General features: G+C 37.3%; 1 protein-coding gene across 4 annotated transcripts in view; it reads left to right on the forward strand.

Moving 5' to 3' along the window:
* LOC116992134 (ABI family member 3 binding protein) overlaps positions 1-26,526 on the forward strand; it is a 141,056-nt gene that overhangs the window by 106,190 nt on the left and 8,340 nt on the right. For all 4 annotated transcript variants that reach the window (XM_033051398.2, XM_033051399.2, XM_033051401.2 and 1 more), the window contains 7 exons: positions 4,510-4,605; positions 7,446-7,556; positions 10,242-10,325; positions 11,712-11,780; positions 12,475-12,687; positions 15,096-15,207; positions 25,118-25,197. In XM_033051398.2, coding sequence (XP_032907289.1) covers positions 4,510-4,605; positions 7,446-7,556; positions 10,242-10,325; positions 11,712-11,780; positions 12,475-12,687; positions 15,096-15,207; positions 25,118-25,197 — 765 coding nt within the window. The remainder of the gene's footprint in view (positions 1-4,509; positions 4,606-7,445; positions 7,557-10,241; positions 10,326-11,711; positions 11,781-12,474; positions 12,688-15,095; positions 15,208-25,117; positions 25,198-26,526) is intronic.

Genomic DNA, 26,526 nt, shown 5'->3' on the forward strand with positions numbered 1-26,526 from the left:
TTTATTACAGCCATTGGTTAATTAAATATATAATTTTGGGGTTCTTCATTGCAATTCAAGTTAAAAATAATAATTAAATACATAATTTATATATTCAAGGCAAACTTTTGGCTGGCCACCCACTAAAAGTGCTGTTGTCCAATATTATTGCTGGCTGCTGTTACTACTTCTATGCTAGCTAGATCAGGATAGCCTGAGGGATGTTCCATTTATTATAAATATTTTTGCCTGTGTAATGTTTCTTTCTGATATATTTGGTAATTTAATACCAAATATTTGGTTGCTGATCATAGAATGTCTTGATCTACTCATTCCTGTACATTTTCACAAGCCCACCATGTTGTTAGAAATCATCTCAGAAGAGATGGTTGTATATTTAAATTGAATTAAATTTAACGTGTTTAGAATATGACATACATTTCTGTGTTACACATGGAGTGAATGCCTTCATTAGAGATACATGTTCTTTGATCTTTCATAGTCCTTCTGGTAAATTAAATGGGGCCATCAAATTCCAGGACATCAGAGCCAGTTAAAGCATTAAGTGCCCAATTTCAGTAGTTGTGGGTCAAAAAGTTTTGTTGTTCACTTGTGCTGGAAATCACCTTACAATGAGCTTTCTTATATCTGCTGGAATAAGAGAATGCACTCAGGTCTCCAGGAGTCATCACATTATGAAATTGTGCACAAACACACAATTCCATTATACAGTCCATTGAGCTTTTCTCCCCTATATTCACAACCTCGGCAGAGGTATTGGTAGGTTATAAAAAACACCAGCAAAAATGAATAAACGCTAAGTAAATCAGTAGTACAAACATAATAGTAGTAAACTGTTGCATGGAGTTTTTTGTGCTTAATGCTGCTAAGTTATCGTTCTAAGCAATTATATTGTAAGTGGCCCTCTTGGTGTGCCCACCGTTTGTTATTATTTCCATGTCTGTTGCCAGGAAGAACTAGAGTTTCATTGTGGTAGATGGTGTCAAAAGTCACCACAAAACTACTATCTACTGTGCATGCTATGTGTACTCACTGGTAAATAAATACCTTCTTTTAGAATTCTTCTGAAAAATGATACTTGCAGTAGTGGTTTCCATTGCCAAGTTAAAAATAAGTATTTATTTTCTCTAACAAATGTTAAAGAAACATTCTGTAGATGTCTCTTAGCTGAATTTTGTGTTAGCCCTAATGAGCCCTTTAAGTCAAACCTGGTATCCAAAGTACCAAAGGTCTGGCCTTTGTTATCTCTTCCCCACTTCTTTGTACCTCCAACCCCACTGCAACAACAACTCATTGACACCTTTCTGTGAGTCTGCACCATTCTTCCGAGAAGTGTAAGAAAAATCATCAATTAATTTCTTACTTTTATGACATCTTGAGAGGGGACTGCAGCTTGTCACAACTTTTCAGTTGGTACTTTTCTTGATGATCAGTAAGTGAAATCCCAAATCTTCTGTAAGGAAAGTACATCACAGTATTGTGCCAGTGTCTGAGACACAAGGCTGACTATGTCCACAAAAATAAATTTGCACAAAAGCAATTCAGGTAACCAAATAAAGAAATCTTCTGTATCTCTCCCAAGCAATCTGCAATTAATTAGCTATTGTGCAAAAGTGACTCAGGAAAGAACTCTATAACCTGGAACTCTAAATCTTACCAGTTGAGCAAAGTCAAAAAAGTTCCTTTTTCAGTATTTTCTGTGGTTTTGTTATCAAAATCCTGAACTTTTGATCTAAGTTGATCAGAATTTTTAACTGGGCTGTTAGGAATATGCTATATACGTAACAATATGTTTTCAGACTTATCTTTAGACATTACATCACTTATTCTTGGGTATTCTGTTGTTTGAACACCAGTTTGGATCTTTTAATTCTTTGCTGGACTTTGCTGGACTGGCTGTTGAGTATACTCCATTTCTTGTTCCTGACTGGCTCATTAGCCTCCGTGCAAAGATGTTTCACCCCATGCAGAGACTGCTTGGCAGCTGCAGGGCCCAGATGATAAGCAGTGGAATTTGTTTTTTCCAGCACCAGCACATGGGATTGTGGCTGATTTCCTGGCAGGCTTTTCAGTCTCCTGGCCAGCTGTAATGCCAGCTGGTAAACTTGACGGTGGAAAAGAGGCAGGGATTGCTTCCTCATGACTAGCATTCCTTTTAGTTTTTTGCCATGTTTTAGTCATTTTCTCTAGAATACTGTTTTATTCAGATGGCTTTTCATGTTAGTGTAACTTACCTTACTGGGTTGTTTTTTAATTTAATCCTAGCCACATAAATACTGCTCCTGACCTACTGAGCTTCCTGACAGATGTCAGCAAACAAACTTTGAGCAACATTTCCATTTCCCTTGTGAAAGGGAGGCATACATGGTTTTCATTAAAATGACCATTAACTTTGTGTTCTAGTTTCTTTCTATTTTTTAAACTCTGTGTGTATAGTCAAGTTCCAGAGGAATCCAAGTATAAAGGTATTTCAGTTTATTTTATCAAGGGCACTTTTTCCATTATTTCCCTTAAAATTATCCACCCTTCTAATAGTGTTCGTACAATTAAAGACAGAGAGTTTAGTTTAAACATGTTCCATTAATGTTTCCAGGAAAAAATATAGAATTAAAAGAAGACAAAAAGACATATGCAAGTAATAGATCTATTCTCAATTCTGTTAAAAGTTTGGATGAAAGTGTTAAGTGCTTTTAATAAGCATGTTACGTTAGGTAGAATAGGGCAAATGCTATGACAAATACAAAGAAGTTTGGTTGTGCAGGTACCTCGTGTTCAGAACCCAAACTTTTGTGTAACTTAAAGTGTATTGAAATACTCAAAATAGGAGATTTTGTCAACAAGAAATTATTGTGGTTTGAAACTTTGACTTATTTTTCATTACTACTTTACATATGGCAGAATAGCAGTGCATGTTTCTGAAAAGAAAAAAAAAATACTTCTTCCAAGTAGAGCATATACAATATTTTGTTCATTCTCAGCTGATATAACTCAGAAAAGATTATGATTCTAAATTTGATTCCAAGGAGCAGGATAGGGCTGCTTTTTTTTTTTTTTCTGTAGAGACTGTAAGATGCAGAACTAATTCAAACTTGTAATATACCCTTGGGTGATTTAGTGTAAATTAGTCAATGTGTGACCACATTTTGTTGATACATTCACTGAGAGGTAAGCTAAGAAACCAAACATGCTTTAACTATTCTTCATGAGGTACAAGATCATTTTTATGTTTTTTTAAGGCTGGTGCTGGTCTTCTCATGCCTTTTCTTCCTTGAACATCATTCACATGAAACACTGATTATCACTCTGGTGGTCTGTACAGCTGAAGATCTAATTAATTGTTTTACTTACCTGAAAACACATTGCAGTTATGTAAAACCATATGACGTGTTCAGGTATTTTAGACAGGTCCTCTGCATCCTGTTCCCAGCTTGCTGCAGGTCTTACTCCCAGCTTACTTTAATCTTCAGTAAAATATTTATCATATATGGACTGTGGATTTGTAAGGAACATGCAACAAAAATGGTCAAACAGTAATTGAAAAATTATCTGCTTCATACCATCAAAATACCAGTGAAATATATATAAAAAAAAAATTGAGAACCAGATTATAAATCTAAGAAATATTTAGCTGAAGTGATTAGATCATGTTGGAACAGGGTTGAAGTTTGATAATTAAAGTAATATTGAGATTTATATTTCTTTAAATATATCAAATTTTATGGGTTTTTGTCTTACATCATGTGCAAGGGTCCAGGCAGTTTCTTCCCACAGACAGCATGAAGTTGCAATGCATCTTCTTGCTTTATTATACATACAATTTTTATAAAACAAATATAATTAATTTGTGTAGAGAAAGCATATTAATTTAACAGTCTGGCTGTCCTATAAATACCAGCAGGTGAAACAGTTGTTCTGTATCGGGAGTTGTGTTGATCTTTTAATGCCACTTACTTGTCTTAAAATGTGTTTATATAACTTTTAAGTAGGGCTTTCTCTCATATATAAACTGGATGTTGTGTATACTTTATCTCCTGTACTCCAAATATGGTGAATATATTTGGTCCTGGATTGCTCTAACCATTTAATATGGAGAATGACCAGAGATCTTACTATGGGGAGGAGATCTTTGCCCTTTGCAAGAATCAATGGACATTTTATTCTTTACACTGAAAGATCAAAATGCTCTCTCTCCTCATTTTTCCACTTATAATCTTGGTTTAACTCATCTGTTACCTCTTCATCTTATTAATTTGCTCTTTCTAAATATACTTTACTCAAGGAATGTTTAAAATTAAACTGCAGACTTTTCTACTGTAGAATCAGATCACTTTGTACTTACTTGAATAAGAAGATAATGGGTATCACTAAGTTATCAGTAAAAACATAGGTGGGCCACACATGTTGGTTTTACACATCATGTCAGCTGGAGTTTGAAGATATTCAATATACAAGTATTCCAAGACTAGATGCCACACTGCAGATACTTATTTCATTTCCTTTTTTTCACAGATTATCTTTATACACCTGAGGCTACTGCCAGACCAATTGACATGGGTGTCAAAAGACCTCCAGAATATGTTGACACCTGGCAAAAGCCAATTTCTGGTAAGGTTAATATAAGTAGACATTAAAGCAATTTTTAACAATTGTTTATAAAAATGAAAACCCTGCCTTTTCTGCACACAAAGCGCCTCCACTGAGAAGATATAATTCTTAATCATCCTCATTGATACGCATTCTTATGGCTTCAGGATGCTACTAAAAGAGATAAAAATAAGAATTTGTAGCCACTGCTTAGTCATTTGCATATGCTTAGGTCACTACATATGGTAGAAATTTTCAGCACCAGAGTTGTATCCTTATGATCTAACAGCCACAATACCATAAGCACTGACATTTTTCTGCTAATAGTTTCCATATAGCAAAGGTGAATAAGGTAAAAGCATAACCAACTTATACTCCCACATATAAGGAAGTTTTCTTGACTATTGGGATTGTTGAGAAAATTAGAACGTTAAGCTTGAAGGAAAATAACAATGTGGAGTAAATCAGGTTACAAGGTTTTTTACATGTGCAATATAAGCATTGTAAGGATTACTCTTCTGGTAAGTCTTGCAATCATATTTTCAAAACAATCAAAATATTTTAACCAGAACATACATACCATAGGTAAATACCCTGTTGTGTAAAGATTTTCTCTGTTTCATAAACATAACCAAGCACTGAATTTGCTTTAGCTGTGGGGTTTGGGGTTTTTTTGTGACATAGAAACTGACTGAAAATGAAAGGTTATTTTTTTACTCTTGGATTTTCTACTCAACTGCAGATGTTCTTTTTAGGTACCTTCTCCTTTGTGAACATATTACTAGATTTTAAAACACTATTTTATAAATTGCTATTTGTTCCTAATCCCTGTTGAATTTCCTTTGTACCTAATTTGCCTCTACAAAGATAGGAGCCTATCTTGATTGCTAGGTTCTGCTGTTTTATCATTTTTATGTTTATTCAGTCGACCACTGTCCTTTGCAAAGATTAAGTCTAGCATGATTTGTAGCAGCTGAAGGCAAAGTGTAGACTGAAAACAAGGATGATGCTCTTCACTTTTTGTTACTGAATGTCAGGCAGTAGTGTTTCCTTATGTAAATCCAGCTTGTGATTTGCAGAGACCTGAAGGTTTTTTATGCACATAGATTTGAAGGGACATTAAGACTGACTTTTACTCATTTTATGACATTTGATGTCTAAGATTAAGCTTTTAGAGCTTTGAGGCAAACCAATACCTTGAACTGCAGTCATTAAAGGCAGTTGGGTATGGTTGTGAAATTAACTACCACTTTCATAACTTTCATAATTTTCTTGTATAACTGCAATCCCAGCTCACTTCATGAGGCCTTAATATGTATGTCAAAATTCATGGAATCATAGAATTGTTTGGTTAAGAAGGAACCTTTAAAGATCAAGCTGTTTCACCTCACCTGTTCAGAAAAGACTTGCCAGAAACCACTAGCAAGTCGATACTTGCACATTTTTACTTCATAAATATCTTGGACAATACCTTCTCTAATAATGTGCAGGGGAAAAGTAATGATGAATACTACCATACAGTAATATCTAGGGTATGATGACATATATGCAAAAAATATTATACTTTTTCAGGCATTAAGCATATTTTTTCATCTCCATCTAGAGATTAAGAATGACTATGAAACCTACAAATTATATTTTCAGAACCACCACATCCTCCTAAATTAGATAGAGCATTATTTTCTGTCTGGATCTGAGGGATTTAAAAAAAAAAATCAGAAACAAAACCCAACTGTTTTATAAGTGACTACAAGAGTCCAAAAACAAAAAGGAAAGAGAGAGAGATGGAGATATTCCTGTTTATATACTGTAAGTATTTCCAAAAAAAGCTCTCCTAAATGAGTCTTTGGATCTGCTCCCTTCTCGCCCACAATCTCTCTATTTATAGGGTAATCTAAGGTCTGATACATAGGACCTGAGGTACCCTATGGAGCCGTAATTCCGTATCAGGCAGCTTGCATAGTTGTTGACATTGGCAGCCTTATGAGAATTAGATTACTCTTGGGGGTTTTCTCCTTTTAGGTACAAAAAGACTTTTGTTACATAAATGTGTTGCACATATCTCTTGGATTTTCTTAAGGAAAGAAGGGCAAAGGTGAATAGTGGAACAAAAATCTTTTCCTTTGCTTTTCCTTTGTATAATAAAATCCTTCATAATTTTCTGGAAAATACAAGTAAGTATGAATTAAGGGTCTTAGGTTTGCCTTTTAGACCTCGCTGTCAAAGGACATTATCAGATAAATTTAATGGGTACTGGCTAGAACTGCACAGTGAAATAACCAAGTTGGGTGCTTAAGAAATTTCTATGACAGTAATTGTCTTTTGCCATGTCAGCGTATGAGGTGACAGTAACTTTTCTCAGTTTTGAATGGCATAGAATAAAGTGTTCCTAATGATAATTTCATGCTCTTACGTCTTTTACTTCAAGCTGAGGGTGGCCAGTTGTATTAGTCAGAAAGTACAAGAGGTCAGAAATTTTGTGAGTAGGATACTGAAGATGTTTCCTTGCACATTGGGGTGGTGTTTGTTGTGTGAAGATGTATCTGTTTGAATGCCAAAAAATTACTGTTGACAAAAATTAGTAACTACACAGAAGGTGAATCACTGAAACATTTGTACAAAATCCCAAATGAGCTTCGTTTCTTCAGTGTGAACTTTGTTTAAAACTTCATGGCACACGGTTCTCAGAGAATTTAAGGCTGAAAGTACAACTAAGATCTGCTCCTGATCTAACCTCTCCACTTTTGATATTAAATCAGACATAAAACGTGGCTTGAGAAGTCAGAATGTAATTTTTAGTGTGTTTCTGATTTTATGGAATTTGAGGCTAAGTAATAATGCTGTCTTGAAATCTCATTCAGTGACTACATCACCTGGCCCTCAGCACCCTCCTATACCTCCTGCCAGGCCTACACAAATGAGAAGAAAACCTCTGCCTCCCAACACCGTGACTGGTAAACCAGGGAGTCCAGGTATTTCAGCCTTTTCAGCATAAATATTTTATTGTGTGTGAGATTATACTGGCGAGCAAGGTATAGGAGAGTTCTATAGCATAGATTTCTTTGATCTATGATATCTATAGAAAATAGTCTTTTGGAACACACAGGCCTTGTGTCTTTTGTCTTTGTACAAAAACCATTTCCTTTTTTTACCCTAATCCAGTTATACTGAAAGCATGCCTAGTAAGGGAGCAGAAAGCAAAATAGCATACTCCGGTTAAGAAAGTCAACCTTAAGACTATTTCATATCTACTAATATCATTTTTTGCTATTCAGTGTGTATGTGATACGGGAGATGTTGTCCACTGTGCTTCAATGCCTAGTCTAGCCTGTTATTTGTTACAGAATTCCTCACATATCTGTGGTACATCCATTAACCATTGCACAAAATGAGCTAGCAGTCACCCAGACAGCTGCACTGGGAGGTAGAGCAAACTGAGTTGTTTCACATGCAGAGTTTAACTTGATTATTGTGCTAAAGTATTCTAGCTTCTCACTATAGGTTTAAGAGCACATAGAGACTTTCACCTTTCCTATGTTATTTTAAGATTATCCTGAAGTGGGTATTCAGTATCCACACGGATGTTTTTTCAGTGGATTCTAAGACTCCTTAGACTAACATTATCCCTCATAGTCAGAAACTATCATCTCCTTAAGCTTAGCATCATGGCAGCTTCTCTCTTCTTCATATTGTTCTCTATAGTTGCTTGGAATTATAAGGGTCTTTATATATAAGACTATACAACTATATGTGAATATACAGCTCTGCTGGATTTCCTGTTGTGGGGGTTTTTTTGTATTTCATTTGGGACTTTGTGTGCTATTAAGGTACTAAAGACCTAAATAATACTTCAGTATTTTGTGTGGCAGATGAGTAGCAAGAATCTCCAAGCTGGATGAGACAACCTATATCCTTATTCATCAGCAGTGCCAAGACTGAAATACTGTGTCTGTACTTGTTGTTGATGGGTGGTGTTTCCTTAGTAATAGTTCCAAGACAACAGAAGATGTCATCAGTCTTAGACCTGATACATTTTCTTTTGCTTGTGTTGGGCTCTACACTAATACTCTCCACTAAGTGTCTAATTAATTTACCAGTGTTTTGAAATTTCAACCTTTTTCCTTACAGTGGAAGCCAGGTTATGTGGTAGTAGGCATTTGCCATACCTTCCTAGGCTTTCAAGATGGAATAAATTGGTTAAATGATCTGGTTCTTCCTTGTGGGGACACTAGAAGATTTTCTTTCTTCTGTGTTTCCTAGTGTTTTATCCAGCCTAGTTTTAAACATTGTAATTTTGTTTCTTTTGGTTCCCTGGAGAGACCGTTCCACTGTACTGGAAACAGGAAAAATTTGCCTCAATGTTCTTCTTAGATTTTCCCTGTCAGAATTCTGTCCTCTTTCTCATTAACACTGTGATTAATTCCTTACTTGCATCTTTCTAACTCATCCAATGGATATTATGGAAAGGTTTCTATGCAGACATTAAAAGTCTCCTGAACTGGAAAGAAAATGGAAATGAGAGTTCCAGGAACTTTGTGAAACTGAACTCTAGTGACAATTTTTCAGATTTCCACTTTATTAAGAGAATTAGTGGAAAGTAGGGGGTTTTGTTGCCTTAAACTTGGCTAACCAAAGCTCTGCCTTCAGTTGCCATGTTCTGCATCATATGTGATGGGGAGGTAATAACATTATATAAGTCTTGACTCTTCAGGGTTGAGATTTCACTGTCCTATCATGGTTATCTGGGAATACCTGCATGGTTTATGAATTTAATTATTGTATTTTACAGCTATTATGCAAGAAATCAAGACCTTTACCATGGACTGTTTGCCTCTTAGAATCCTGTTTTCTTTATTAGGTGGTAACAGCTGAAGAATAAAAGCAATGCCGCATAATCTAAAATACTTTTTTAAAATAGCTGTTTAATTATAGGTGATAATATTGCCTCTATCAGTCAGTTTCTGTCCAGACTTATGCAACCTACTACAGAAATGAGTTCAGCAAGAAAACCTTTCTTCTTGAGTGATATAGTGGTGTATGTAAATAGTCAAAATGCTGGACTTGGCTGCATTTTCTTTGCTTTTATTTCATTTAGTGGGAGCTCCAGTACTGTTCTGTGGTTAAACTCTTAATGCAGACCACAGTTAAGGATTTGGTGTTGATCCCTATAAATGTTCCAGCACCACCCTTGCTAGTGTTTGTGCTGTATTGAGAGCAGAAATTAATCTTACCTATATTTGAGGGAAGAATTCAAGTTTCATTTGCTGACTTCAGCTACTGTGTCTTGCAGCTCTGTAAGAAATGGGCTCTTTCTTTGAGGAGCAGAATGTCAGTGCTGGTCATTTTGCATCCTTTTGCCAGTCTATGTAGGATGGTTCTGTGCTCTAAACCAGGTCATATTCTAGCTGACTAAAGTCCTCCAAGACAACCTCAAAGTAGCAAAGAATTTTTCTTACTGGGTTTCAGGATTAGGTTACATTTGCAACTAGCACAGTTTAGAACTTCCCTAAATCCAGCTGAGGAATTAGTATGATTTAAGTGAAAATACTTGTTGCATGAAGCACAAAACTGAGTTCTCTTAGCGAATCAGAAAGCTGTTTGACTCCTTCAAATGCTGAATGTCTTGTTGCTACAAGTCCCTCCATCTGTCACTGTAGCTAAGCCTGCTGGACCAACATCACCTGTGAGGACAGGAACATTGCATAAGACACCAACAGCTTTTGCAACTCCAGAGTACTACGGTGAGCATATTACAAACAGTTCTGGTTTCTTCTTTTTTCTTTTTATGTTTTTTTAGATTAACATTAAGGTTTCCGTTTTTCTTTTGCTTCTCTTCCCAAAACTTTATTGATGCATTGTATATTTAACATAAAAATTATTCTGTCTTGGGTGATTCTGATTTTTTTTATGCCACTTACTGACTTTTCTTATTTGACTGAGATCTAACTCCCTCCTCTTGCACATCTTGGTAACTGAGAACATGACAGGACTTCCATCTTCCTAGAAATCCAGACATGCTTAGTAGGCTTTCAATACTATTCAGTGGCCATTTAAAGCTGTGCAAAGAGTAGATAAGGCACTTCATTTCAATTTTCCCAGGACACAGATTTAAAATATTATTTGTCAGTGACTGATAGTGCTCATCATAGATACAATATCCTTTTTTTATTTGATCAAACTACCACCATTTAAATTGAAAAAATTGTAGTAGTGCAGTCGTAGTTGTCAGTGGGTAAATCTGCCCTTTATCAAACTGGGAGTTGATTACAAATTCAGAGCTAAGTCTTTTCAAGGTGGCATATAGTAATGGGTTTGGAGGAGGATATGCTTAGAATTTTTGAGCCCAAATGTGCAGTTCTTGATATATTGTCATGCATGATGCTGCTTCTAATTTTCCCGGATTTATAGTAATACTTAAATTCTTGTCTCCTTACAATGATCATGAACTTGCTGTGACCCTCAGTGCTCAGAAAAGCAACCTGGATGCTAGATTTATTTGTAAATTCTTGTTGGGAAGTTGTGTTGTGTTTTATCAATTGAGGTCCATTGTAGTATCTGTATCACATTCAGTGTAATGGCTAATTAATACCACACTGTATCATGAATCCTGACTGCTTTAGCACATTTCTCTTCTCTTCCTTTCATTTTCCTTCAAATTTTGTGGAAGTTACACACTCTGAAGACAGAATTTTTTATTTCCTTGTTGTTATTTTTGGAGAAGCTATTGTGCCAATGTATATATCCCCAGAACATCAAAAACAGCCAGCAAAGTGCAAAAATGATCTTTTTTCTGTGACTGGCCTTTTTCTTCCTTACCAAAAAATTCAATTGAACCAAATCCAGGACAATGGTCTAAAAAGTATTTTATATATATTGCGTGAACTGGATCCAATAGCAATCATGGAATTTGTCGTTTTGATTATGTCTGTCTGTCCTAGCAGGTTAAGTACAGGATGTACACAGCATGACAGAAAAAATGGAGTACCTAAAATGAAGAGATCTGGCAGCAAATGTCTACCATTTATTTGTTCTTATAATAATTTAAAATGCCAAGGGAACTGTGAAATGCTGCAGTTCTAACACTGAAACTTTGTATTTATTGCTAATTATAACTGTGTTTTCTACAGTTGATGCAACTGTCTTCAGCTCAAGTCCTACATCAGAAACAGATTCTTCAGGAAAACCAAGGTACCAAGGTAGGATATTCATAGCTATGGTATTTTTATTTCAGGGAGCATATGAAGTCTGAGTTATCTTGCATTGCATTCTCTTATTTGGTTATTAAAAGGCCAAAATTTTATTTGACTCTGTGTCACTTTAGTGGCAGATGAAAGAGCTGTAGTACAAATCAGCATTTTCTTGAAGGAATTTTACTTTTACTTTCTGGGCTAATGTTATTGCTCCTTCTGGTGAAACAAAGTGTATGTGATGTCTTTGTATTAGCATTCCCCTGAAAAGCTGCAAGAGGAATGATAGTCTCATTTTACTATAGAAGAAATAAAGTTGATTTTTCTATTTTGTGACAGATTTTAATTCTTTCAAACAGTGTGTATTACCTGCTAATACCTTCAGAATGTCATTTCATCAGTGGTGCCAGTGGGAAGGGGGTGAAGGCAGTGCACATTCCAGGTCAAACAACAAGTAAAATTTTAAAAACAAGCAAAAAACCAAAAAACAATGACAAAAGCATAAAATCCAAAACAAACAAACAAAAATGAGAACCGGCAGCTTAATATTGAATATATGGGGTTTATTCTGAAAGCTTTGTGTTTCACTTGTGCAGACTTCTGCTTGTCATCCTGGAATGGATGTTGTGCACCAGGTGAAATGGTACTGCCCTTTTGTAATAATTCACTCTGTTGAATAACAACTCGTTCCTATTGTTCTTAGCCCCCCATGTCAAGTACATGAAGAAAGATGATGATGTGCCTTGCTCCATCACAAGCTCTCTTGAACATTTTCCTCAAGAAGAAGTTGGCAGCAAGGAAGAACCCACTCGTCCTCCACAAAATCCTCCAACCAACCTCACAGTGGTGACTGTAGAGGGCTGTCCATCCTTTGTCATACTGGATTGGGAAAAACCAGATAATGACACTGTTACTGGTTGGTTTGATTTCTTTCCTCCATTGTGTGATAATACAATATTTCCAGCTTAATTTACTTTCACAGTAGTTGTTCAAGTACAGTAATTTCACGATTATAAGCTGCACCATTTTGACTAATATTTTGGTCCAAACCCGGAAGTGCAGCTTATAATCAGGTACGGCTTATATATGGAAAAAGAACTGAAAGTTGCTGTTTTAGTTTGGAGGACAGGTATCTGCTGAGAAAGGCAGGAACTTCTCTTTGAAATGGAGAATGTAAACCCCCTCCCTCCAAATTGTCATAATTTTGAAATCAAGCAGCTTTCAGGCAAAAATATGAGAATTAGGAATAACAGTTCTGTACTTGGGAAATTAAAATAGAAATACAGTACTACAAAGAAACAAACTCCAAGCCCTGACAAAGTCAGAGTACAACCTGACACCCTGTCAGGCAGGGTGTTGGCAGCAGTCCCATTAAATGGTGGCTGCATCCTCCTGCAGTGACAGATGTGATTCAGTTGGAGCAGTGCTCCTGTAGAAGGTGCAGTTTCCCTCTGGAGGTCCAGTGGTGATGTGGAGAAATCCGGTTTTCCTCTGGAGTCCAGTGGAGAAAGGGGCTACCTTAGTGTCCCAAAACCTCTGTTTAATCTTGGTAAGAAATGTTGGGCTCTTCCCCCTGGCTGGAGCAACTTCCAATGGGATGCAGTAATTTTATCAGTCCCACAGTGGGACTCAATGGGCCATTAGCAGAAAATGACTCGCTGGAGGAAGGATGGGGTGTGAAAAGATAAAGAACAATGCCCTGCCTGGTTTCAATGTATGCCCATTAGCAGAATATCTGCTGTTGAGATAAGGATCACTGCCCCCACCCTCAACAGATGGTGATAGAATAGATACCTTTTATCACACTCTCTATTGTAACCCAAGACAGTTGCCGACACCAGGACCTGCGGCTTATAATCAGGTGCAGCTTATATATGGACATAGAACAAAAAGTTGCCGACACCCGGAAGTGCGGCTTATAATCAGGTATCGTTTATAATCATGAAATTACTGTACTTTAATCCGCAGGGATTAAAGGAGTCCAGTGGAGTTTTTTTTTTCTGTGTTACTGTCAGCTCTAGTGGATAAGAAAATGCTGTTAGATTATAACAAGATTTATACAACAAGGATCATTGGTGTCAGTGATGACACACAAAAGGTATTAAGAAGTATGACTCCATGTCTTCTCCAGTTTTCTGGCTGCTCTCTTTACAGCATCTGGTAAGATGTAGTCAAGAAGTTCCAACAATAAAAGAGTATATACAAGTATAGATGCACACACATAATCCAGGCATCTTTCTTGACTTGAGGATGCTGTTTCACAATCAAAACTTACATCCATCTTGTAAGTCAGTAGAACTTTGCCGGTATAATACTTGCAGTACCCACTGTAAGAGTGTCAACAAGTCGTCTCTGTTAAAAGAATCTGGTTGGTATTTTTTTTCATTTCTAAAGGAAGGGGTTTATATTGAGAATAAATGCATGTGAGTCATGCAGGACTCAGCACACAGACAGGTAAACATGCAAGACAGCCATTCTTAATTCTTCCATCATCTTCCATCCATCACTAGCTGACAAAAACTGAATGTTGACGTTAACTAACAACTCAATTAATGACTCATCAAAATCAATTCTGAATTCAAGAGAAGGCATTGAATCCTGTTTTCTGAAAACAGTGATTGCTTCATATTGGCACCTGTATGACATTACTTGTTTAGACAGGCTTAAACAAATTTTGCTCTCATCTCTTTCTATTTTTATAGTTTATGAATGTTTTTCCAGTCATCTTATTTAGGCATCACATGTTTTTTTAATAAATTTGCTGTTTCAGATTTTCTACCTTTCTAGGTGGAGGCAGAAAGCATAATTTGTTGCGTCATTTTGTTTTTTGAACGGTTACTTTGCTTGACTTTAACTGTGTCCAAAGGGTTTCACTGGAGTATGCCCAAAACCAAAACATAATGGAGAGGTCTGACAAATAACAACCAAAATAGTGATCACAGTCACCTCCTTGTTGTCATAAAAAACTGCAAGTGTCAGGAACCAAGACCATTTTGCTCATGCTTTGCTCCTTTGTGTTGCCACAGAAATGTAGGACAGTTTGTTGTCCTGTCCACTGAGTAACAAGCAGGCACTGGGTGGACGCAGTAGTTCTTGGTGTGTGTCTGTGTGTGCATGCACATATTTGCATGCTCATTCATTTCCTGCATTTTCTTTTCAAACTTGAATGAGTTAAAAAGTCCAAAAGTCCAGTCCTTCAGGCTGGCAAAAGGCAGAAAGGTTGAATTCCTGTAAAATTACGTACTCATTCACTATCTGGTTGTATTTAAGAAGCTCAATAAGAGATGTTACTTGATCTAATTTTTCTTTACTGTAATTTTCCAGAGTATGAGGTTGTGTCAACTGAAAATGGAGGAACTGATGGTGAAAAGGAGAAATCAATTATCACTACAAATCAAACCCATTCTACTGTGGAAAACCTAAAACCTGACACAAGGTAGTTAAATAATATAATTTTCTGAATTAATCCAATTAATTTAGACTGTCAGCTGTCTGCCACATCAAATGGAAATACCTATGGAAATAGGACCCAATCAGTTTTCCTCTTTTTTTGATAGAAAAAAAAATGTGTGGTTCAGTGTATTTGTGGTCTGGACAAGCTGCAGAAGTGACTTGTTGTATCAGAAAGACTACCTGTCAGAAGTAAGGAAATTACCATGGAGAGGAAAAACATGTTTGTCCTGAATATACCATTTTCTTTCAGTGTCTTAAAAGAGCTGGCAAATTAAAAATACCAGTTGATTGTGTGCCTCTCATGCAACTAGCTCAAATAAGGATGATCTATCTTTAAATATCAAATCTCATAGAAAAGTATTCTTCTTTTTATGGTAAAATTCAGAGCAGCGAAGAAAACCCCTTGTCTTTTGTTACATTGTTTACTAATTGCATCAGAAAGTTAATGAGTGACACTTGGGGTTTTTCCTGTAAGACCATCCATTTGGCTTTAGTGAATGGATTTTTCTGTTTTAGATAAACTACCCTTTTCTATTATTATCATCCATTAATTGGAAACACAGCACAAAATTCTGCATAGAGCCCATGTTGAAATTTTATTTTTAGGCACTGTGTGGTGTAATCTGAGGTGCTAGTTCAACCTCTGTTGTTACCAGCAGCTCCTAGGAAGTAATGAAAACCTATTGCATAAAGTGGAGGGCAAGGGAAGAGAATTTAAAAAACAAAATGCATGGGAAAATGATGATACCCCAAAAGAGTTTATTTGACAGATTTCAAAAGATGACCTCACAAGGTGGGCTAGAATTGCTGTGTTTTGCTTCAAGAATGGCTTTGTTATTTCCTGAAGGCATGTGACTTCTGAGAGGGTGAGCTGCAGTTCTGTCATGTTAAGAGGCCATTAGGATATGTTAGCAGTATACAGCTTGGGCACCCAGCGTTGCTTTTCTAGATCAGCTGAAAAGCTTATAAGAGAGGACAAAACAATGTATTTCTGGAGTAGTGACTAAGAAGGGGAGGAGGTGCTGTTGAAGTTGTCAGGTTGTGCTGCTTGTGTTTTCATTTCAGTTCTGTTCGGAAATAATGCAATTGGATCTTTGAAAAGAGCTCTGTTATTATCAAGCAGATTCTCTTTAATTCCACATTCAAACTCTTTGTGTCACGTATGGTGGCAGAGATGGAATGGATTTGGTTAAGTATAGGAGAGCACTGATGCGAAGAAAAGCCCTTGCTTTTGGGAGCAGTGTCCACATGATCATAAGAGAAAAGCATTTCACACTGCTGTTTGTTCAGAAAGGAAGCAAGATGGAGATAGGCAGATCCAGCTAGAACCATTGGAAAGGTCATTATGAAGGCAGGAGCTATGCAAAAGCAGATAAGATGGTTTTTAACCTTAATTAGCAACAATTCTGCCAAACCTGTGAGAAGACTTTCAGGTTTTGGTAGCAAGAGCAAACCAAACACCATGGAGTACAGCTGTCTTTGGAAGTGTCCATTTTTTACAAGGATTTAGATAGAAAATCAGGAGTGACTGGTGGAGGCTGACTTAAGATATAAGGGGATAACTTTTCTTGAGGAGTGAGCAGCTACCATTTCCTCAAAAAGAAAAGACAGTGAAAGCCTTTCTGGATCCAGAGGGCCATTGCCCTAAACTGAAAACCTTTGATATATATTGCAGTGGTGCACGTCCCTCAAGTCTCACCAGATTTAAGGATGTAAAGTCCTCAGAGTGGCTCTGTTCAATAAAACTCCCGTTCCAAGCAAAATGTGTGTTTCCTAATTTTGAGGACACCTTGAGAGCTTTGGCAGAAGCACAAGAAGTTACTGTTACCCCTTAAATCCAGGCTTGCTGGCACACTAAATCCAGGGAAAACAAGAAAGTGGTTAAGAGAGCTGGCATCATATAGACAGTATCTGTTCTGCCAAGAAACAGCACATGTCCATAATAAAAGTCTCCTGTCTATCAGGAGCTGCTCATTAGATGAAGGAAATGGACTTGTGGATAAAACTGACTGCAAATGGGAGGAAGAGCAACAATTAAACACAGCTCAATACTCATTAACAGAGTCCCTGAAATGTCTAAAAATTCATCAAGTAATACATTAAGACTGGGAAGGAAACTTTTCCATAGCTAGCTTTAAAGGGAAGAACTGTAGAAGAGGTAGAGCTGGAAAAGAAACTTGGAAGAGAAATAGAAATCCCTCCTGGAGGTGATCAGCATTTGCAAAAGTACCAGCAATATGGAAAGAGAGATGTTCAGCAGCAGAAGGTGGATTAACTGGGAAGAACCTCTTGGGAACACTTTGGAGAAACTGTCAAGCTGAATTAGAGACCAGTAACTTATTTTTTCCAGCTTTCCTGAAACCCTCAGTGAGGCTTGTGTGAACACCCTGTGCTGCTCTGAATGTCCAGTGCATTCGGAGCTAAAGGCAGTTCGGGACAGACCTGAAGCTGACAGACCTAAACAAAGACTTCCCAAAAAGGCATAAAAATGTTTGTGAATCTGTTACCTCAGCCTCCATGGGTAGGCTTAAACCAGAAAGACCCTGTGGCAGCTCAAGCCTGTAGTTGTGCAGATGTATGCTCTTGAGGAGCTGTACCTGGCAGAGATGGTCTGCAATCACATGGACCAGGGTCTAGCATCCTGTTGAGCTGCTTCAGGAGATGGTAGTGCCTGGCCCAGAAGCTAAAGAGTTGATTGCCCACAACCAGCAGGAGGGGGAAGTAAGACCAACAACTTTTCAGTGTGAAGGGGGCAGAACAAGCAACAGGGAAAACCTGGGTGCCAAATCATGCTGTTTGTTTGCTTCACTCTTTTGCATTCTTCAGATGGGTCACACAGCTACACCTCTGGCAAGTTCTGCAGCAAGGCAGACACCCTCCTTCCTTTGTGCTGGCCTTCACACAAGGCAGCTTTTAAAGATTAGGAGCTAATGACCAGACTTTAAATATTTCAGGAATTTGGACAGTGTTAGGGAGGCAACAAAGAAACTTTTACAGTTGCTCATCAGAAACTGCATGTGAGACTGCAGCTGTCAGTAAGTACTAACACACAAGTTAAATGGCATGAGGATTATCATGTAGTATTCTGTGTCCATTTAGCTGTCTGAAAAGTGACTAGATCCAGAAAAAATGCACTGGCTGAAAAAAGATTTTCAACTTTGAGTACAGTTATCAAGTATTTGATTTTAGCAGACTCATACCATGAAAGTATGGAGATGAAAATGGACTTTCATAGGTGCACCATAATTTGGGAAAGTTACTTTTAAATAAATCAAGTTATATATTATGGAATTTTGCTACCTTTCTGCCTTAAATATGCCAGCTTTATATGTTCCTGGTGACTTGACTGCTAGTCTGATACTCTGAGAAGAAAGTAAAATAGAGATTTGAAGAACTGCTGACTGTGAAGACATAGACCCTTTGAATATACGTGGGGCACTGTCAGCTGCTTTCTCATGTAACTGATTGTTTGGGGTTTTTTTCTTTAAAAAAATGTCCTAGAGGCTCCTGTACAATGTGATTTCATTGGAACGCTGAGATACATATGTTTTATGCCAAAGGAGAGATATATCAGTGCCATTTTCCCACAGTAAGACAGGCCTCACAGTTGACAACCACTCATTAATTTAAATGATTTTTCCTTATAGAACAAATATTTTATCCTCTTTTTCACCTAGAGAATTGCCAAATATGGTGATTGCAGATTTCAAATCTTAGAAGATTTCTGATCGTTTAAATGATCCAGAATGTTCAAATCTTGATATCCATTATTTGATATCAGAGTTCTTTGGTACTCTTGATGGCAGTAAGATGCTGTTTGGCTTCAGTCCGGAATTCTGTTTGATTTCTTCAGATTTGCTTCTGATTGTAACCTTTTCCTGAAATATCTCAAAGTATGTAGTGCTGTTACACTATGTGACCTAGATAATTATATACATATTTTTGTTATTGTATTGATGTACATCTTTTAAGATAATTATATAATCTTAATTAATTGGTTATAACTGATGCCTGAAGAAAACTTCCTCTTGTTTTATGAATGTCTTCTGCTTAAACATTTCTCTTATAGATGTCCTTCTATGATCTAATATTCACACATACACAGCTTTGATTATGTCTTTGTACTGTAGATAGCTTTTGCTACCCTTTATATTATGTTCAAGAACTTTAGAGTAGGTCCAGGTCACATTTTACTCAGCCCCCTGTTCAGTATCACACTAAAGCACACACCAACATTTCTGCAGTTTTTGCCATCTTTATTCTTTTCTTAGTGAAAAGATTGTAACAACCAAATTCCAATTATTCTTCTTTCTCCTGTTTAGTCTGAACAGAGTAGTGAGTTACTCAGTTTTAACTCTGGTGTTCAAAGAGTGAGTGTCTGTCACCACTGTACTTGAGCTCAAAGCAGCTGAATCAGGCCTGTCACAAAAAGGAGCCTGGACCAGGTCACCTTCATAGATGTCTTACAACATATATTATTGTAAGATTGGATTTTAGGGGCAGTTTTTGGCCTTGTAGATACCAGTTTTCTCCAGTTCTTTTAATGCAGACCAAGGTGGCTTAGTGTGTTAATGCAAATGTCATTTCTATCTTAGCAAAGAAAAATAAGAGGAACAAATGCACTGGTATGAACTAACAATGTTTCATCCTCTGCATGGAAATTCTGTGATTCTTATAGAGAGAAATGCAGTGTTTATTCCACTTGGAAAAGAGTCAAACTGCAAAACTGATCATTTTAGTCAAAGTAGTTACAGTCTAACTTCCAAGCAGCCATTTGAGGAATGAGACCTGCAGTATTCCATCTAAGTTGTCATACAGGTCTCCTGTTTCTGAGTTTCATTAAAAGGCTGCTCACATTGGAATTCCCAGTGGAAGTACCACTGGCATACCCAGGACTCTGCTCTTTCTTTGTTTTACATTAAAACTTCACAAGAAAGCATTGCAGTAACTTCTCCTATGTTAACAGTCAAGCAAGATCTCCCATATGTGAACCAAGATAAGGTTATTATCCACAATTTTCAGTGTTTTTCTGCTAGACCTGCTTCTTTGCAATAAACATTGAGAGGCCTGAGCTTACTGTGGTTTTTGTTGTCTTAGTTCCATCTCTTGTGTAGTAATAATGGTGTTCCTCTGCATATTCTCCTTGGAAAAAAATTTATTTCACTGACCTGTACTTTTTTCATGGACTTTCCTAGCCTAAAATATTAAATGCAGATGTTGTTTGGGTTTTTTTTCCAATGAGATTTTCTGTTATTTCTGCTGGCTTCTCTGCCAAAATATGTGGTTTTTATTTCTGCCCTAGTAGTAGTTCATATCCCTGCCCTATCTTGGAACTTTTTTTTCAGTCAGTGTACATTTTCTCTTTCATTCTGATGGTTTGTTTAAGGGCAGTGAAGCCCATAGCACAGACCATAGTGTCCAGGAAGTTTTACAGTCCAAATTTCTATACAAGCCTTGAAAAAAGAGCCTGAAGACTGCTGAAAACTGTTCTCATGCATGTTTGTGATGGCAGTAATTGGAAGGTAGTAAAGAAAATTATTAAGACTTGTTCCAAATAGCTCTGAGGAAGTTTGAGTAGCCATTGGAGGACATGTCCCACCAGCCTACTGGTGTAGAAAAAGAATATTAATAAGAAACAAAAAACCTGTGATGCTTGCATTCCAGAGTTTTGTATAACTTCCTGTCAGGTGCTGATCTGCTTCCCCATTAATTATTTTGGTGATTTCAAATATATTCTTCTCCCTTTAAAAAATGTTTTGAGTGATTTCTGGGGGAATTTTACGTTAAATTGTGTCCCAAGGCTGTTATCACCTCTATCTAAAGTTGTTTTGTATTGTAGTTAGCATCCAAATCTTCTAATCACATACAAGGAAAAACCCAAGAAAACCTCTATCAAGGCAGAGAGTTTAGCTTTTGTTAACAGCAAGGGTCAAAGCATAGGAACTACAAAGAAAGATTCAATGCAGCAAAATTCAGAAAGTGGCAGGAAAATGCAGGAGGTTTCTATAACAGATACTGTACTAAATTGCTGTTGATATCAGGGTTCATGGATAAGCGTTTCTCTTAGCCCTTCTTCCAGCTTTGTTAGGAGAAAGAGTCCTCAAACAAGCATAGCAGTTCTCTGCCTTTCTCTGCCTTTCTCTGCCTTTCTCTGCCTTTCTCTGCCTTTCTCTGCCTTTCTCTGCCTTTCTCTGCCTTTCTCTGCCTTTCTCTGCCTTTCTCTGCCTTTCTCTGCCTTTCTCTGCCTTTCTCTGCCTTTCTCTGCCTTTCTCTGCCTTTCTCTGCCTTTCTCTGCCTTTCTCTGCCTTTCTCTGCCTTTCTCTGCCTTTCTCTGCCTTTCTCACTTTTTTGCTCCTCTCTCTCTCTCCCCCTTTCTCTCCCTTTCTCCCTCTCTCTCCTTCTCTCTCGTTTTTTTTTTGCTCCCTCTCTTTCCCTCTGTCTCCCTTTCTCTCTCACTTTCTCGCTTTCTTTCCCTTCTCTATCTTCCATTCTTCCTTTCCTGGTCACACTGCCGTCCAAGCACACTCTGCAGAGACAGAGGAGCTCTGTCACAGAGCCCTGCACAATTGCCATCCAACTCCAGCATCTCCCCAGCAACAGACCTGAAGTCCCAGGACTGTACTCAGATGCTCCAGTTCTCCTATGGTGAAAATCTCTCTTCACCTCTTTTCAGTTCTGCAATCTTCAATCTTCTCCTTTTGCATGATTTTGAAAAATGCAGGAGCATCTGCATTTGCCAGAGTTCCATGCGGTATAGTGATTTCCTGTGGTGGAAAAATGAACTCCAAGTAGTAATTACTATACGTCAAGTCTGTTTAATCTGCACAAGGACTTTTACTGTCTTGCACAGTTTGGGAGGATTTGGAAGGCCTGGTCTCCAAAAGTTTACAGGATAGCAATCCCATAGATGTTAAAGGCGTGATGAATTAGATTGCTGCTTACATAGGATAGCAGAGTTTTTGGTGCATTATGCAGGCAGATATAAAGATGGAATATAGACTCCAGTTTCTCATTAGGTTAGTCTAACTAGGCAGCAGACATGGTTATTCTATAGCTTTCCTATTCCCCTTTATTAATTTTGCCATACATTCTTCTTGAAACTCTAAACATTTTGTCCCCTTCCTTGTGGTTTCTACAGGAGTCCTTAACAGTTTAGATGGTACCCTTTTGTCACCATTTTATTTCTATTTTTCTGATCTTTTTTTTTAACCTGACACACAAAAAGGAAGACTTTCGATTGTCTTAAACTTTATCTTTCAAATTATAGTAAACTATGCCATATTGTGACCCCAGTCCGACGTTTCCTTTCTCTCCTTTTCAATATTCTGTCAACTAGCTAATTATCTTCATCTCCAAAAGTGGTTGTTTGTTATTTTTGTACTGTGGAAGCCACTGGTATTGTTTTAGGATTGAAATTGGCAGAGGAAAGGAGACTGTGATGCTTGTAAAAACACATACCACAGAACCATAAAATTGCGTGTATTTTAGTTTCCAAAATTGTCTTTTAACATTATTAATAAGAGGCTTCCATAATTGACTGGGCTAAACTTCGGATATTTCTTTATTCTTTTCTCCAATTTTCTTTATATGTTTACATAAGCTGAAATCTCTATGTGTAGATTTTAGTTCTTTATTTAAATTTTGCCCTAATTTTCCAAGCTGCAGTTTGGTCTTTTGCAGAGAACCTAGTGATTTCTAAACCACAATTTGAAAAACAGTGCTTGGAAAATAACCTTCATTTCTTGTTTTTGTCTTTTTGGAATTAGAGAATCGATGAGTCCAAGTGCATAGACTAAAGATTTTTGGGAACGGGACTGATTTCTATGAAGAATGTTGCCTAATGCAACCCAAAGTAGGGCATATCAGCTATTGAGAACAATATATTTGTTCAAAAATCAGCAAAATACATACAAAGGGACAAGAACAGATTATCATCCATGAGAGGAAACCATAAACTGCCCACACAGCAATAGAACATTCCATCTTGATGATCACAATTGCACTAATATCTTTAGATAAGGTGTTCATGTGAAGGAAGCAGGAAAACTTCTTTGCAGTCTTTTATCTCTAGGTGTGGATTAATTTCTATATTTTAAAAAATTTATCATCCAGCTATTACTTTAAGACCCCCAACATATTAGGAAATCTTTGTTTATGCTTCAGTGATTCTTCAGAATCGACGACTGCTTTGCTACAGTTCTCTATATTATGAGCTTTCCTAACAGATAAGAGTACTTCTTGACCAAAAAAGTTACCGTACCCCACGGCCAATGTGAATACTAACTACTCAAGTCCTATTTTTAAAAACATGTCTTTGTTTAAGCAACTTGAAATTAATAATGAAGATTTATAAATTTCTTAAATTGATTATTTAGTTAATGTCTCTCTCCTACCGTGGGGTAATATGGGTAGTTCGAAATGCTCTTTGAGCATGTTTAAATAAATGTCAAGATTTCTCCTCATAGACTTCTTTCAGCTCAAAACAAACCCATATTTCTCTTAGCAATATCTATGAATTTTCACAATGCATTTGTTCAGCATACCAGTCTATATAAGTATTTCTCTCAAAAAGAAAAGAAAACCTAGAAATACAGGCAATTGCTTAAGTAAGCAATTTTAAAGTTAAATATTGTCGTAGAAGTACAGTGGATGGAAAACAGTTGCTTGGTACTGCATGAATACTCCACTGAGGTTAATTAGCTCAGATTTTGCAGGAGCCAAGGAGGAATGAGAGGTAATCCAAAGTTTGGATGGAATTATTCTTCTGGGGCATTGCAAATGGAGTTTACAAATTTCCAACTGTGCAGAGTGTGGTATGGGGGTTTTCTTTCTTTAGAAAATTACTGTTTGGAAATTGTTTCAGCAGTAAGTTACAATGCTATGTTACAGTCACGAGCAACCAAAGTTATAATTGGTAAATGATCCTTCTCCAGTCAAGAGCCGAATGTTTAGTTGGTCATTTCTGGGACTCCCATTTTTTTCTGTGTTTAGAGCAAAAGTGCCTCTAATTTGGGGCCCATTTTCCAGTCCTACAGTCCTTTTGACTTCTGTCCTGTGGCTCCCTGACATTGATGAAGAGATGATCTGTGTTAGGAGAGATTTACCATGCTCAGATGGGAGATGTCCCTCTGTACATGGCACTTCCACTGTTAATGCAGCACTGAAAGGTGGGGGAAGTTGAAGAAGAGGAGGCTGGTTTGGATTTTTTTCTTCAGTCGTGCTCTGTTTTCACAGCACTGTGTTTGGTTCCCAACACGATGATGAAAAGGGATCAAGAGATAACTACAGCACAGGCTGGTGCTGTGCCACATCAGTAAAAACACATGCAAAAGAGACTCTGCACAGTGTCTTGTCATTGCTTCATATACTTATTATTAATATACATTCAAGCAATTGGCTCTGTGCCTTGGCTGAGCTCATGTCCTGGAAAACTTGCCCTGTGTTTTGCTACTGGTCCTGTCTGTCACTGTTGGTGGGCCTGACAGGCATTGAATTAGAGGTTTGTGCTCTTCAGAAAGCAAAAAGTACAAATAAATAGCAATGGCCTTTACTCAGTCTCTGCTTATCAGGTTGCTTCAGACCTCATCTGAACTTGGTCCCTTTGCCAGAACTGAAACTGTTGTGTGAGAGGAGACAGACAAGTCAGTGGTGAATTAAATCAAATATTAATAGTATGTGTGCAAAGAATTATCAAAAGGACTGGTTGATTTTGTGTTCAGTTCAATTCTTACACAGGACAAAAAAATGTCTCAATGGTTTTGTGGCAAGAAATTGGACTTTTTTTGTTCTTCTCCAGAAAGGGAGTAGCACCAATGTCTGTGCTGCTTGCTTGCTCCAGACTATTCAAGAATGCTTAGTTTGCAAAATTTTAATCTCTTTGATTTTCTCCCCAGTTATGAATTCCACGTGAAACCTAGGAACCCCCTTGGTGAAGGCCCAAGTAGCAACGTTGTGGCATTCAGTACTGAATCAGGTAAGAACTTCCAAAGATCAGACCATCATTTACAGCAGCTTTAGTACCCATGTTTCTGGGATTCGTGAAAGGCTCTCTCACTTCATTTTGTGCATTCAGTCTTGCCCTTTATTGTCTCCTGAACGACTTTTTACCACCGTGGCTGGAAAGTCAGCCTGGGGTTGGAGCTGTGTTGTGTGAGGATGTAAGATGGACAGACTGCAAGAGAAAAAAACAGCGGAGCACAGAGGGTTTGCCTGGTATTCATTGCGAAGAAAATTACTTCATCCTCGGAGAGGGCTGTCATTTAAGATTTATATTCCTGACCTTTTTGCATTTATCCAACTCATTAACAACTTCTGGATGGGGAACATTAGGGGGTTTTTTTGGGCTGGTGTGTTCATAGGTGCTTTTGTTACCTGTTCAATAAAGCTGCTGTAAACAGAGATGTTGTTTGGCTGAAATCAGGATTGAGAAAGAGCTGTTGTGAAAAGTCAGTGTCCCAGTAGGTCCCCTTCCCTCCTGTTTACTCTCCAGTGAAGCAGTTGAAGAGCCTGTTTTGGCCATTGGTTGGTTCCCAAGTCAAGTTCTCTCTGACTCAGAGAGCTTTTGCTTTCCCTATTCTTGCTGCCCTTAAGGTTAACTACAGCTGACTTATTGACTTTAGGCAAGCAAGATACCATCTTTTGTGCAGAAGTGTTTATTGCTTGGTAGTACTGAAAGACCACACAAAACACAAAATTTATTTAGCCTTTATAAAAGGACTTTCTCAATCTTGTGTTTTGAGCCGGGTGTAATAATTTAATAGTCCTCAACTAGTGCTGTCACTGATGGATGAGAGTTTTGGCTGAGCAAAGGATTACTCAGGGAGGAGTGCAGACTATGCCACACATATTTAAAAACTCTGAATGCACTCTTTGTAATCCTAGATTGTTAAAAGTGAAAAAAATATCTGTGCCAAGTGCAGTTTTCATGAATGACAAGGCTTATGTTCTCTCTCCTATTTAGTTTGGACAAATTAAGCATCCAGTTTTGTTTTTTCTTAATTGCACACATCCATTTCTCACATTTGGGCTTTCAAAGCCAAGTTTTTTGTGGCAAGTATTACAGAAGTGCCCTTTTAATTATTTAGGTTTTGAAATTGAAATTTTAATAAGATGCAGTACAATTGAGTTTTGCTGGTTAAAGTTTTAAACTCTTGTTTTTACTAGAACTCTGCTTGGCTGGTGTTGTCCCACAAGTAAAATTATTAAAAGCTCATCGATACTGGAGTTTCACATAAGAAATATATTTCTTCTAATTTAATTTAATGCAAAAGTTAACTTTGCTTCCAAAACTCTTTCTGTTTCA

Source organism: Catharus ustulatus, chromosome 2 (assembly GCF_009819885.2).
Source record: "Catharus ustulatus isolate bCatUst1 chromosome 2, bCatUst1.pri.v2, whole genome shotgun sequence".
Taxonomy (NCBI): domain Eukaryota; kingdom Metazoa; phylum Chordata; class Aves; order Passeriformes; family Turdidae; genus Catharus; species Catharus ustulatus.